Genomic DNA, 15,655 nt, shown 5'->3' with positions numbered 1-15,655 from the left:
ATATTTACGTCATAAAAAGGAATTCTCCTCAACCACACCCACAAATTGTGGAAAACAAACAATTCATTCCTTCCCATTGACAACGGGAAGCTGTAGATTTTTTGTTATACAGAAATAAAAAAAGCTGAAAAGCTGCTGTGTTGTTCAATGTATATGCTCCCATGTAGGGAAATAAAGGCCGCGAGAACAGCCCTGTGGCTTCAGGCTATTTGGAGTGGGAAATGTGGCGACCCGGGGTCCAAGTAGGCTACGTCTAGCTAGCTATATTTGTGGAAAATATTTATCACAGGTAAGACATTTAACTTGTTATATTAGACCATTTGTAACTCCACTCACTACTTGTAGCTGTATAGTCTGTTAGTAACTCCACTCACTACTTGTAGCTGTATAGTCTGTTAGTAACTCCACTCACTACTTGTAGCTGTATAGCCCGTTAACTCCACTCACTACTTGTAGCTGTATAGCCCGTTAACTCCACTCACTACTTGTAGCTGTATAGCCCGTTAACTCCACTCACTACTTGTAGCTGTATAGTCTGTAAGTAACTCCACTCACTACTTGTAGCTGTATAGTCTGTTAGTAACTCCACTCACTACTTGTAGCTGTATAGCCCGTTAACTCCACTCACTACTTGTAGCTATATAGTCTGTAAGTAACTCTACTCACTACTTGTAGCTGTATAGTCTGTTAGTAACTCCACTCACTACTTGTAGCTGTATAGCCCGTTAACTCCACTCACTACTTGTAGCTGTATAGTCTGTAAGTAACTCCACTCACTACTTGTAGCTGTATAGTCTGTAAGTAACTCCACTCACTACTTGTAGCTGTATAGTCTGTTAGTAACTCCACTCACTACTTGTAGCTGTATAGCCCGTTAACGCCACTCACTACTTGTAGCTGTATAGCACATTAACTCCACTCACTACTTGTAGTTGTATAGTCTGTAAGTAACTCCACTCACTACTTGTAGCTGTATAGTCTGTAAGTAACTCCACTCACTACTTGTAGCTGTATAGTCTGTTAGTAACTCCACTCACTACTTGTAGCTGTATAGCCCGTTAACGCCACTCACTACTTGTAGTTGTATAGTCTGTAAGTAACTCCACTCACTACTTGTAGCTGTATAGTCTGTTAGTAACTCCACTCACTACTTGTAGTTGTATAGTCTGTTAGTAACTCCACTCACTACTTGTAGCTGTATAGTCTGTTAGTAACTCCACTCACTACTTGTAGCTGTATAGCCCGTTAACTCCTCACTACTTGTAGCTGTATAGTCTGTAAGTAATTCCACTCACTACTTGTAGCTGTATAGCCCATTAACTCCACTCACTACTTGTAGTTGTATAGCCCATTAACTCCACTCACTACTTGTAGCTGTATAGCCCATTAACTCCACTCACTACTTGTAGCTGTATAGCCCATTAACTCCACTCACTACTTGTAGTTGTATAGTCTGTAAGTAACTCCACTCAGTACTTGTAGTTGTATAGTCTGTAAGTAACTCCACTCACTACTTGTAGCTGTATAGCCTGTTTGTTTGTGCTGTTGGTCTTCTTCTAGGCACAACGTTCCAATACAGACAGGGACTATTTCGACGTCATAGCAGGAACATCACATGTACAGTTGAAGTCGGAAGTTTACATACACCTTAGCCAAATACATTTAAACTCAGTTTTTCACAATTGACATTTAATCCGAGTAATAATTCCCTGTTTTAGGTCAGTTAGGATAACCACTTTATTTTAAGAATGTGAAATGTCAGAATAATAGTAGAGAGAATGATTTATTTCAGCTTTTATTTCTTTCATCACATTCCCAGTGGGTCAGAAGTTACACTCAATTAATATTTGGTAGCATTGCCTTTAAATTGTTTAACTTGGGTCAAACGTTTCGGATAGCCTTCCACAAGCTTCCCACAATAAGTTGGGTGAATTTTTGCCCATTCCTCCTGACAGAGCTGGTGTAACTGAGTCAGGTTTGTAGGCCTCCTTGCTCGAACATGCTTTTTCAATTCTGCCCACAAATTTTCTATGGGATTGAGGTCAGGGCTTTGTGATGGCCTCTCCAATACCTTGACTTTGTCATCCTTAAGCCATTTTGCCACAACTTTGGCTGTATGCTTGGGGTCATTGTCCATTTGGAAGACCCATTTCTGACCAAGCTTTAACTTCCTGACTGATGTCTTGAGATGTTGCTTCAATATATCCACTTAACTTTCCCCACCTCATGACGCCATCTATTTGGTGAAGTGCACCAGTCTCTCCTGCAGCAAAGCACCCCCACAACATGATGCTGCCAGCCCCATGCTTCACGGTTGGTGAAGGAAAAAGCCTCCCCCTTTTTCCTCCAAACATAACGATGGTCATTATGGCCAAAAAGTTCTAATTTTGTTTCAAACCAGAGGACATTTCTCCAAAAAGTACAATCTTTGTTCCCATGTGCAGTTTCAAACCGTAGTCTGGCTTTTTTTATGCCGCTTTTGGAGCAGTGGCTTCTTCCTTGCTGAGCGGCCTTTCAGGTCATGTCGATATAGGGGACTCGTTTTACTGTGGAAATAGATACTTTTGTACCTGTTTCCTCCAGCATCTTCACAAGGTCCTTTGCTGTTGTTGCGGGATTGATTTGCACTTTCCACACCAAAATACGTTCATCTCTAGGAGACAACGCATCTCCTTCCTGAATAGTATGACGGCTGCGTGGTACCATGGTGTTTATACTTACGTACTATTGCTTGTACAGATGAACGTGGTTGTATGAACCAGACTTGTGGAGGTCTACAATTTTTGAGATCTTGGTTAAGTTCTTTGGATTTTCCAATGTCAAGCAAAGAAGCACTGAGTTTGAAGGTAGGCCTTGAAATACATTCATAGGTACACCGCCAATTGACTCAAATGATGTCAATTAGCCTATCAGAAGCTTCGAAAGCCATGACATCATTTTCTGGAATTTTCCAAGCTGTTTAATGGCAGAGTCAACTTAGTGTATTGTAAACTTCTGACCCGCTGGAATTGTGATACAGTGAATTATAAGTGAAATAATCTGTCTGTAAACAATTGTTGGAAAAATATTACTTGTGTCATGCACAAAGTAGATGTCCTAACCGACTTGCCAAAACTACAGTTTGTTAACAAGAAATTTGTGGAGTGGTTGAAAAAAAATAGTTATGACTCCAACCTAAGTGTATGTAAACTTCCGACTTCAACTGTAACTGCACTTTAAATGACTATGTGAGAGATGAGCGTGTCATAAAGCAGTCCGTCTGGGGCCTGGGCTACTCTGCATTCGCTGTATGAGTGATATTCCTAAAGAATGCTGGTAAATGGAAACATTGTCGTTAAGGATGTTGAGTCTACTCTCTGTCGGAGTGAGGGATAACAGTGATCTTTTTGTATACTGCTGGGTAGGATACTCAAGTGAAGCTAAAATTACATTGTCATTTCTTCATATTGACCCACTGATATGTCAAACTAAACCTTTATTATCCCTCACGATGAAATCAGGGAAGGGACTGTGGATCTGTCCCTGGCTGTCCATTAGTCACATGACATCTCAGACAGCAGTAGCCCAATTGACATAACTTGGGTGAATGACGCGTCCTGCCAGAGATCCGGCATGTACAGAATTACACTGATTGGACCAAGGCGTTAGCATTAGAAATGAACTTAAATATGTTAGTCACGCGCAATATCTCAATAGGTCCCGGGGGGGGCTGAACCATTCATGGGGGTGATATTTACTGTTTCATTGTTGATTCTTGACATAGTTGGTATAATGCTGTTCTGATTCCATTTTACTACAGTATTTTTTTTAAATTATTAGCTGGGATTGGGTGCTCGACTTCACTACAGACATATTTTAGCATCAACACACACAACAAAGATAACATGAATCTAAAGAAAACAAACTCTCCGATAACCCGATGAATGAATAAAAACGAAGGTACATAAACAAGTTGACTTTATTAAGTATGTCGGTCTATTAACATTCACTTCAAATAAAAATAACATACGGTTCTTACAAGGTGAGATCTCCAAGTTCTGAATCCTAACTTGAGATCCACACAGCTCAACTTCCACATAAACCATGCATTGATGGCAATGCCGGTGGGATATTTATGTGAAAATTCAACATACAAACCTTAGTGTGTGACATGAAAGCTATATTTGGGCCTATAAACCTTGACACTTTTCTATATTTACCGACCAAATAGACTGCCTTTACCCAAGGGCTAAATTAAAGCCAGTGGTTGAGTAACGACTTCAAGTAGATTTCTTCTGCTTTTTCTTCTCTGCCTCATCTTCTTTCTCTTTCTCGATCTCAGCCACCAGGGTCTCAATTTCTTTGGACTCCAATAACTACATGGAGCAACAGCAAAAGAAAGAAGCAATTAACTCATAGATAAGGACATGTGTAAAGCAGCAAATACTGGGATCAGACCACCAAACTCTTTGGTGAGGTTACCTTCAGTGGCTGGTTTCTTCTGATCACAGCGAGATCAATGTTCTTCCCACCAGACTGAACCACCTGTAAACATAGTTCAAAAGGTCAAATGTACACAATGGATTTAATATGCTAACAGCCAAATTTTTGGCCATATTGAATACCCAAATATAACTGTCTCAGACCTACAGAAGTGCCTATGGGAGTAGGAAGTAGGCGTCGGTTTGGAGTTTAGCATAAAAATGACAGTGGTTGACCTCACCTCAAGCAAGGCTTTGATTGCCAGCTTAATCGCCTCGTTGTCAGTGGCGATGGCTTCATCTGTGTAGTTCTTCTCCAGGAATTCCCTCACTGTCTTAGCACTGCGGCCAATTGCATTTGCCTGAACAAAGAGATGGGTAACAAATCAGTAACTGAGTATTTTTAAAACATTAAAATACCAATAGTGTGGTTTAAATCCAGCTCAATACCTAATGTTTATTTTCAAAAACAAACCGCACAATTAAGACAAGAAAATCTAACTTTTGCAATGATACACTTCAGATAATCATTATGGCTATGAAAAACATTAAAACATATTTATCTGTTGAGAAAGGTGAGATATTTTTGTGGATTGGCTGACCTTCCATGCATGGTATGTTCCTGAGGGGTCAGTCTGATAAAGCCTGGGGGTCCCATCGTAGTCAAAACCCACGATCAACGCCGAGATGCCAAACGGTCTTCGTCCATTACTCTGAGTGTAACGCTATAGAAAAAGATAAAAAGCTGGCTTTATATGAAAATAAACAAACAGTCAAGTATCATATGGACTCTAGTTTACTCTACCAAACTGGGTACAAGGTAGCCTTGCATGCAGGCTTGGGGAGTAACGGATTACAAAACAACTAACTGTAATCCATGACCAGCAAAAATTTTGTAATCAGATTAGATATACTTTTGAAAAACTAGATGATTACTTCTAGGGTTACTTTTAAAATATATATTTTTTTGTACATTTATTTTCCTAATGACATTCAAAATCAGCATTGAAAAAAGGCGCAAGTTTAAGTTTGTCATGTCTGAAAGACCACAAATCAGAGACTAATATGATGACACACCAAATGTGTCTGATGGATAGTTGGGCTCCCGAGTGGCGCAGCGGTCTAAGGCACTGCATCTCAGTGCTAGAGGCATCACAACAGACCCTGGTTAAATTCCAGGCTGTATCACAACCGGCTGTGATTGGGAGTCCCATAGAGCGGCGCACAATTGGCCCAGCATTGTCCGGGTTTGGCCGGGGTAGACTGTCATTGTAAATAAGAATTTGTTCTTAACTGACTAGCCTAGTTAAATAACAAAAAATGGAATGTAATCAGATTACGTTATTTCGTTTGGGTAATCCAAAAGTTACATGTGTGATTACAATTTTGGACAGGTAACTACACTGAAGAGAAATATAATAATATGCCATGTTTCATGAGCTGAAATTAAATATCCCACACATTTTAAACACGCACAAAAAGCTTCTCTTAAATTTTGTGCACAAATTTGTTTACATCCCTGTTAGTGAGCATTTCTCCTTTGCCAAGATAATCCATCCACCTGACAGGTGTGGCATATCAAGAAGCTGATGAAACAGCATGATCTTTACACAGGTGCAACTCGTGCTGGGGACAAAAAGCCACTAAAATGTGCAGTTTTGTCACAACACCACAGATGTCTCAAGTTGAGGGAGGGGGCAATTAGCATGCTGACTGTAGGGATGTCCACCAGAGTTGTTACTATGGAATTTAATGATAATTTCACTACCATAACATCCAACCGGCCTCACAACCGCAAACCACGAGTATGGTGTCGTGTGGACGAGCGGTGTGCAGATTGTGGACGAGCGGTGTGCAACTTTGTGAACAGAGTGCCCCATGGTAGCAGTGGGGTTATGGTTCTGTCAGGCATTAGCTATGGACAACAAACACATTTTATTGGTGGCAATTTGAATGCACAGAGATACCATGACGAGATCCTGAGGCCCATTGTCATGCCATTAATCCGCTGCCATCACCTCATGTTTCAGCATGGTAATGCACAGCCCCATGTCGCAAAGATCTGTATACAATTCCTGAATGCTGAAAATGTCCCAGTTCTTCCATGGCCTAACCAGACATGTCACCCATTAAGCATGTTTGGGATGCTCTGGAACGATGTGTATGACAGCGTGTTCCAGATCCCTCCAATATCAAGCAACTTCGCACAGCCATTGAAGAGGAGACAACATTCTACACTATGCATGAGGCAAATGGTCACACCAGATAGACTGAGTTTCTGATCCACGCCACAACATTTTTTTTAAAGGTATCTGTGACCAACAGATGGTTCTCTGTATTCCCAGTCATGTGAAATCCATAGATTAGGGCCTAATGAATTTATTTCAATTGACTGATTTCCTTACATTAACTGTGACTCAGTGAAATATTTTAAATCGTTGCATTTATATTTTTGTTCAGGATAGTGGTTAGTGCTGAGACCGCGCGTGTGGAGAGAGATAACGGCTCAGGTGAGAGACTCGTGTTCGTGGTAGAAACAGATGTATCCATTTGGATATTGAAAATCGGGACATGATCAAGGGCCATCAAATGTGACAGGCACGAGTTACATGTGCCGTTGGGAAGATTAACTGTAACGCTATCTGAAGAAGACACGCTAGAATGATAAGTGTCGGGAGAGGGGGGGGGGGATCTACACACTGCGAACAATTTCGACTAAGTATGCATTGAGATATCGCTCTTTCGTTACCAGGCGACAGTAAAACAGGGACAAATGGGGGCTGTAATGAGAAGAGTTTTTACCGGCAATAAAAAGGTTCAGTTAATAAACAGACATTCTAACAGGGATGATGTGTGCTAGGTTGAGAGACTTGAATTCGAGTCGTAGACTCAAAGTAAGCACTAAGGACTGTCATTCTGAATTTGGGTTGGATAATTTATCAAATGTTTTAGTTATCATTCAGATAGAGAGAGGGGGGGGGGGGCTCTAAAACAGTGAGGGCACTGCAAAAATGTATTAGGCCTAGGGAGGCTCTAGAAACCTTATCTCTAAGTATCCTCCGACAGGGAGGTTGTTAGAGAACTCACTGGATGATAGCTTGGGCCAACCATGAAGGCTTTTTTTTGTTTTACCATGTCAGAATCTTTATGTTAAATCACAATACATATAGATGGCTGGAAGATACAGCACAATTAATTGCATAAAAGGCTCATAGTCTGTGTTTTGCAATAACACCCAAGGATGAAAATGAAGGAGAGGGCATGGAGACCAGCATCATATGGGTATAGAACGTTACGGATGGACGGTTCTTTCCACAGTTTTAGTCGCATCAAGGGTGGTGTGAAGTTACTAAACATGTACTTTTCTTCCCTTTCCTTTTCAAGTCAATGTTTTTAGGTTTTTATTTTATTTATTTATTTAACCTTTATTTAACCAGGTAGGCAAGTTGAGAACAAGTTCTCATTTACAATTGCGACCTGGCCAAGATAAAGCAAAGCAGTTCGACACATACAACGACACAGAGTTACACATGGAGTAAAACAAACATACAGTCAATAATACAGTATAAACAAGTCTATATACGATGTGAGCAAATGAGGTGAGATAAGGGAGGTAAAGGCAAAAAGGCCATGGTGGCAAAGTAAATACAATATAGCAAGTAAAACACTGGAATGGTAGATTTGCAATGGGAGAATGTGCAAAGTAGAAATGGAACATAAGAGTGATCCTTGTTCCAGAGGGGCTGATGTATATTGACTCATTGATTTGAGAATGTTTTAGTATGTTTATAACTGTAGAAGTGCATTAGTGACTAGTGTTTTATGGGTTAGATGGAATGATATTTGCAAATGTATCTGCAGCAGGAGGTGAAGTACACGAGGCCTGTGTTTGAGACAGAATGTTTATATAGGGCTGTTAAGTGGGATGGAATGTGACTGCGGGGGAGATCTGTGGGGGCTCATAAATTAAGGTTGTGTTGATAGAGGGGTATCATTCCCAGAGACTATGTATATTGTTACAGGAGATAGCTCGTAGGAGAGGGAGGACCGCCAACTGTGCACAATATAGGGACTATTATGAAGTTAAATTGAACATTACACAAACCCAGATCATGGTGTTAGGTTGGATATTCTTCCAACTCATTAATCTCGTTCCCAATTTCTAACCGCCGGTAAACACTTGACAGATTACATGCAGTAGTTAGTCTCACAGCAGTCGCCTGTACCCCTGCACACTGACTCGGCACCAGTGCCCCCTGTATATAGCCTTGTTATTGCTTTTCTTATTGTGTTACTTTTTATTATAGCCTACTTGGTAAATACTTTCTTCTTCTTAAACTGCACTGTTGGTTAAGGGCTTGTAAGTAAGCATTTCACAGTAAAGCCTACACTTGTTGTATTCGGCGCATGTCGCAAATAAAGTCTGATTTGATTTGTAGGGAAGTAATTGAAGGAGGCTATAGTCATGGGCCATGTTAGGAGTAGCAGGGGTTACTTTAGCAGCATTGTTGGTTTATCAGTTTGAGGACTCATGCCAAATGGCTGGGTAGCTGGGAGACTGATGGGAGTGCCGGGGGCTGTTATTCAAATGCCACAAATTAGTGATCTGCCCATAAGGGGGGAGTGTATGTTGTCAGGAAATGACCCATGCGTTGCAGTGTGTATATCCTCAGGTGAAAGCAGCACATGAGGAGCAAGAGATAACCTAGGCACGGGCTGAATTCTGGAGATTGAGTGTACATCAAGATACACCAGGCAGGGATGTTGGGACAGCAATGTTCTGGTCTACACACAGTACTCCTTACAGCACCTGCAGCGGTGAAGATCGTCATGTCTCTCCTTGGTGGGCGCATAGTTCTCACAGGAAGTGAGGTCCAGCTGCATAATGGGTGAGCTTGAAGACGCCATGACAAAGGAAGTGGAGCTAAAGAGAGAGAGACTAGATTCCACCGTAGACATGCAGATTGGTTGGGTCTGGGAGCTACTTTAAACATAGTTGGGTTAGCTGCTTTATTGGTTAACTTCACTAGGGTAGGGGGCAGCATTCGTAATTTTGGTTGAAAAGCGTGCCCAAATTAAACTGCCTGCTACTCAGGCCCATAAGCTAGTATATGCATATAATTAGTAGATTTGGATAGAAAACACTTAAAAGTTTCCAAAACTGTTAAAATAATGTCTGAGTATAACAGAAGTGATATGGCAGGCAAAAACCAGAGGAAAATCCAACCAGGAAGTACTATTATTTTGAAAGGCTGTTTTTCCATTGAAAGCCTATCCACCATACAAAGACTTAGGACCCAGTTCACGATCTCTATGGCTTCCTCAGCATGTGATCAGTCTTTAGGCATTGTTTCAGGCTTTTACGCTGACAAATGAGGGAGATACACCGCTTTCAATGAGAGGACAGTGGAAATTTCCAGACACGAACCAAGCACGTGATTGGGAGCACGCATTTCTTGTTTACCTTTTCCATTGACGAAGCTTTTGTTCGGTTGAAATAATATTGATTATTTATGACAAAAACAACCCGAGGATTGATTTTAAACATCGTTTGACATTTTTCTACTATCTTTATTTGTACTTTTGTAACTTTTCGTCTTCGTGTTGAGAGCGCGCATGGTGCCTTTGGATTTCTGAACTAAACTCACCAACAAAATGTTGGTATTTGGACATAAAGATTAACTTTATCGAACAAAACAAACATTTGTTGTCTAACATGGAGACCTGGGAGTGCCACCAGATGAAGAGCAAAGGTAAGTGATTAATTTTAATGCTATTTCTGACTTTTGTGACACTCTCCTTGGTTGGAAAATGGCTGTATGGGTTTCTGTGTATAGGCGCTGACCTAACATAATCGCAAAGTGGGCTTTCGCCATAAAGCCTTTTTGAAATCTGACACAGTGGTTGCATTAAGGATAACTTTATCTGTATTCGTATGTTTAGCACTTGTATCTTTTATCAATGTTTATGATGAGTATTACTGTTATTTGATGTGTCTCTGCACTTTCACCGGATGTTTGTTTGAGACAATGCATTTCTGAACATAACACACCAATTTCAAATGAGGTTTTTGGATATAAATATGAACTTTATCGAACAAAACACACATTGTGTAACATGAAGTCCTGTGAGTGTCATCTGATGAAGATCAAAGGTTAGTGATTAATTTAATTGCTATTTTTGACTTTTGTGAGCCCTCTCCGTGGCTGGAAAATGGCTGTAAGGTCAGCACCTAGTCACAGAAAACCAAACATAATTTTTTGGTGTGCTTTCGCCGTAAGGCCTATTTGAAATCGGACACTGTCGCTGGATTTATAAGAAGTTTATCTTTAAAAATGGTGGATAATACTTGTATGTTTGAGGAATTTTAACTATGGGATTTCTGTTTTGAATTTGGCCCCCTGCAATTTCACTGGCTGTTGTTGAGGTGGGACGCTAGCAAATCCTATTTGTTGTCATGTTTCCAGTGTGTCCATCTGTGTTGAAGTGACTGCATGGGAGAGAGGGCAGTGGGTAGAATTTCCCATGGGGGTGGAGGGAGGGAGAGGGAGGGGGAAAGAGAGAGAGACAGTAAACCCAGTGTTCCAGGCAGGTTAATGCATCATATAAAAGGATAGATGTGGGATAATTGTACTCTAAACAACATTTTGGAGGCATTGATATGAAAGTCTATACAGTGCTGAGTTACCTCAAGAAGATGTAGAGTTGATTAGGGATACGCACTTGCCTATCAGGTGAGGCGCCCGTCAGGTGGCAATGGAGGAGAATTGGGAACAAAGTGAAAATGACATGGCTTGGGAACACCTCTCAGAACCTGGGGCCGGTAAGGGGAAGACTGGGCGAAAGCATTAAGAGGCTTTTAGGGCTTTCATTTATGTGGAATCCAGCAGAAAAGTATCCTGGAGGCATAGAGTCAGGTGAAGAGAGAGTGGGAAGTGTCATGGTCTCAGACTTTGGTTTTCATGCATATATAATTATGCATAGCTTACCACATTAATACTGTTATGTTTCGTGTTTCTCACTGCTTTGGAAGTTTTGTGCTATCACTCTTGGGAACCAGAAGGAGAACGTTGAACTGGGAGAAGTCAACAGACCCAGGGGACACGTTATAATCAGTGTTCTATGAGGAATGGAAATAAGATTGTGTATGGTGTGATCATAGAACACCATAGAACATAAGTCTCAGAGTTTGTAACCCTCACTGTGAATGTTAATTATGTTTATTTTTTGTTCATGTTTTACTAATGATTGTTTGTCCATTGAAAAGTAATTTCCAAGTGTATGTAATGTTGAACAGTATGGAGTTAAATGTTCAAAACAGGGGACTGTTAGATTCTGAGTTAAAGTTGGAACATTATTATACTAGAGACAAGACACATCAGAAGTAATAGTATAGTATCGGAGAAGTGATAGAGGCTGGTTTTTACATCAGAAGTTAATGGTTATCTGTAGGAGCCAGATGGCTTTGGAATGTGCTGGGTAGAGGGGAGGCAGTCACATGATTGCTATAGGTGATACGGGTGGAGAGCTTTGGATTGGGAATCAAGGGGGTTAACGTCAGGTCACCTTAAGGGAGAAGGAACGGTTTATTACACCATCACTTCGTCTTCCTGTAGAACCATAAAAGATGTAAGGGTTGGAGAGAAGGAGGAGTGCATCTAAATTGGAGTATATATATACTTGTGGTGGTGGAAACATGTTTTGTCCAATGCAGCTGTATTGATCCCCTGGGAAGAATTAAACTTGGTTCAGCTTTCATAGTGTCCTTAGAGTTTTCTGAGAATTAGAACCTAACAATAGTAACTGTAAAGGATTACATTCTGAATGTAACCTACCCAAACCTGGTAGCATGCGCCGATGCTGTCACTCTTGGACAACATCACCACGTTGACCCAACACAAAAAGTCCCCTCTGTGTCACTAATGTTGAATAAACTTGAACTTCCACTGACAGTTGTCCAGGTGGTTGGTCTTTATGACGTTGACAAAATAAACACAGGGAAGTCTTATTAAACAGACTTTTTAAACGTGGGTCTGCTACAGGTTCCTGACAAATTGCTTCCCCTAACATTAAAATAAAAGTCTTACACAAGCCATCTCTTGCTTGTGCACATATCAGAGAGACTATTGGAGGGCTGTGACTTCCTGTTTTAGTGAAATCTAATTGCTGAGTGGTGTCTGTCACGGATGGCAATAGCAAGTCGTTAGGGGCTGTTAGTTGGAGGTGGTGTGTATTGTACCTGTTTCAGGGTGGCGATGTGCCGTGTGATGTACTCAACGGTGACTGGGTCCTCCACTGTGAGCCTGTGACTCTGGCACTCCACCCGAGCTCTGTTGATCACAATGCGGGCATCTGCTGTCAGACCTGACAGAGGCAGACAACTGGTTAAATAAGAGACAATAAGAGCGAAACGTTCAGCTGGTTTGGTTATGAACCACAGCAAACCAAACAATATTGAAACCAGACAAATGGTGGAAAAAAAACTCCCTAGACAAAGTTTTACCTCTGGAAACAGCCATTACACGAATTGTTCTTAGCTAGGCAATGTTAGCTACAGTTGAAGTCGGAAGTTTACATACACTTAGGTTGGAGTCATAACAACTCGTTTTTCAACCACTCCACAAATTTCTTGTTAACAAACTGTAGTTTTGGCAAGTTGGTTAGGACATCTACTTTGTGGATGACAAGTACTATTTTCAACAATTGTTTACAGACAGATTACTTCACTTATAATTAATTGTGTCACAATTCCAGTGGGTCAGAAGTTTACATACACTAAGTTGACTGTGCCATTAAACAGCTTGGAAAATTCCAGAAAATTATGTCATGGCTTTCGATGCTTCTGATAGGCTAATTGACATCATTTGAGTCAATTGGAGGTGTACCTGTGGATGTATTGCAAGGCCTATCTTCAAACTCAGTGCCTCGTTGCTTGACATCATGAGAAAATCTAAAGAAATTAGCCAAAACCTCAGAAAGCAAATTGTAGACATCCACAAGTCTGGTTCATCCTTGGGAGAAATGTCCAAATGCCTGAAGGTAGCACTTTCGTCTGTACAAACGACAGTACGCAAGAATAAACACCATGGGACCACGCAGGAGTCATACCGCTCAGGAAGGAGGTGCATTCTGTCTCCTAGAGATGAACGTACTTTTGTGAAAAAGTGCAAATCAATCCCAGAACAAAAGCAAAGGACCTTGTGAAGATGCTTCAGGAAACAGGTACAAAAGTATCTATCCACAGTAAAACGAGTCCTATATCGACATAACCTGAAAGGCCGCTCAGCAAGGAAGAAGCCACTGCTCCAAAAGCGCCATAAAATAGCCAGACTACGGTTTGCAACTGCACATGGGGACAACGATTGTACTTTTTTGAAAAATGTCCTCTGGTCTGATGAAACAAAAATATAACTTTTTGGCAATAAGGACCATCGTTATGTTTGGAGGAAAAAGGGAAAGGCTTGTAAGCCGAAGAACACCATCCCAACCTTGAAGCACGGGGGTGGTAGCATCATGTTGTGGGGATGCTTTGCTTCAGGAGGGCCTGGTGCACTTCACAAAATAGATGGCATCACGAGGGAGGAAAATTGTGGATATATTGAAGCAACATCTCAAGACATCAGTCAGGAAGTTAAAGCTTTGTCGTCACAAATTTGTCTTCCAAATGGACAATGACACCAGGCATACTTCCAAAGTTGTGGTAAACTGGCTTAAGGACAACAAAGTCAAGTTATTGGAGTGGCCATCACAAAGCCCTGACCTCAATCCTATAGAAAATTTGTGGGCAGAACTGAAAAAGCATGTGCGAGCAAGGAGGCCTACAAACCTGACTCAGTTACACCAGCTCTGTCAGGAGGAATGGGCCAAAATTCACCCAATGTATTGTGGGAAGCCGTTGAAGGTTTCCCGAAGGCAATGCTACCAAATACTAATTGAGTCTATGTAAACTTCTTACCCACTAGGAATGTGACGAAATAAATAAAAGCTGAAATAATTCTCTACTATTATTCTGACATTTCACATTCTTAAAGTAAAGTGGTGATCCTAACTGACCTAAAACAGGGATTTTATTACAAGGATAAAATGTCAGGAATTGTGAAAAACTGAGTTTACATACACCTTAGCCAAATACATTTAAACTTCCGACTTCAACGGTACTTACTTTGGCATGTCGTCTGATGATCAAGATAACATACAAATTAATGAATATGTAGTTAGCTAGTTAGATACCTGCGAATGCCATGCAAACATGTTCGTCTAGGGCGCAGATCTTGCGGACTGTTCTTTCCTCCTGTAGTTTGGCGACAGACTTCTTCTCAACTCCAAGGACAACAATGTCTTTGCCCCGGATGCCCACCTAAATTAGGAATGGGGAAATGAAACAGTTTAGTAGTTCGACACTAGCTAAGTAATTTAACCGAAATGCAAGTAAATATTGCGTTCAACAACAGAACATGATAGCTAGCTAAATTGAGTTAGCTAGCAATTTTCTCAAACAGCATCACAATGTTACGGTAGCTAGCTATCTTTTCATACATGTATAGCTACATAGTAGCTAAATGACACAGCTTACGTTAGCTTAGCTTCATAAACTTACAGCAGTGGAGCCTTTCTTCACAGCCTCTTGTGCATATTCCACCTGAAAAAGGTGACCGTCGGGAGAAAACACAGTGATCGCCCTGTCATATCTTGCTGCCATTGTGTTTCTCGAAACAGATGTACTGAAATGTTTAAAACGTGTAGCTAGCTACTCCGCTAGCGAATGTTTGCCAGTTAGTTTTGAGTGAGAGTAATCACAGGGCGCATGCGCTTGAACTCTTTCAATTTTGAGCATTTCACCAAGAAAATTTTCATAAATTCACAAATGCCTCTGCAACATTTTATTTTACTCTTTATAAACTCAACAGCATTTCATTGTTATCATAAGTGGTTCCGGAACTATAATAAGGGTTTAATACAGACGTTTTCAGCGCTGTTTGGACCCTTTCCGGGGGATACTATTTTCCATTCCCCTGTGGCCTTTGGGTTGAGTTTGGATTATTCCACCTTTCGACAGGGGTTGAAAACATTGTTTTGTTTTTATAAAAGTCTTAATTGTACCCCACAAAACAACAATACAATGCATTGACATGTTTTTATAATTTATATATATAATGAAGATATATTACATTTCAAGGGCATTATCGTTCAGCCCT

At 40.8% G+C, this 15,655-nt stretch overlaps 1 protein-coding gene across 1 annotated transcript; it reads right to left on the bottom strand.

Moving 5' to 3' along the window:
• Nucleotides 1-3,942: 3,942 nt before the first annotated feature.
• Nucleotides 3,943-15,615, bottom strand: LOC139376135 (proteasome subunit alpha type-7). The gene is made up of 7 exons (XM_071118372.1): nucleotides 15,058-15,615; nucleotides 14,691-14,817; nucleotides 12,700-12,824; nucleotides 5,063-5,185; nucleotides 4,703-4,822; nucleotides 4,462-4,524; nucleotides 3,943-4,355 (listed from the first exon to the last, which is right to left on the bottom strand). The coding sequence occupies exons 1-7, from the start codon at nucleotides 15,157-15,159 to the stop codon at nucleotides 4,260-4,262; spliced, it is 756 nt and encodes a 251-aa protein (XP_070974473.1). The 5' UTR covers nucleotides 15,160-15,615; the 3' UTR covers nucleotides 3,943-4,259.
• Between the last annotated feature and the right edge of the window lie 40 nt (nucleotides 15,616-15,655).

This window comes from Oncorhynchus clarkii, chromosome 20 (assembly GCF_045791955.1).
Source record: "Oncorhynchus clarkii lewisi isolate Uvic-CL-2024 chromosome 20, UVic_Ocla_1.0, whole genome shotgun sequence".
Lineage (NCBI taxonomy): Eukaryota > Metazoa > Chordata > Actinopteri > Salmoniformes > Salmonidae > Oncorhynchus > Oncorhynchus clarkii.
Note: the sequence above shows the minus strand (reverse complement) of the source record. Positions and strands in the feature narration are given on the sequence as shown.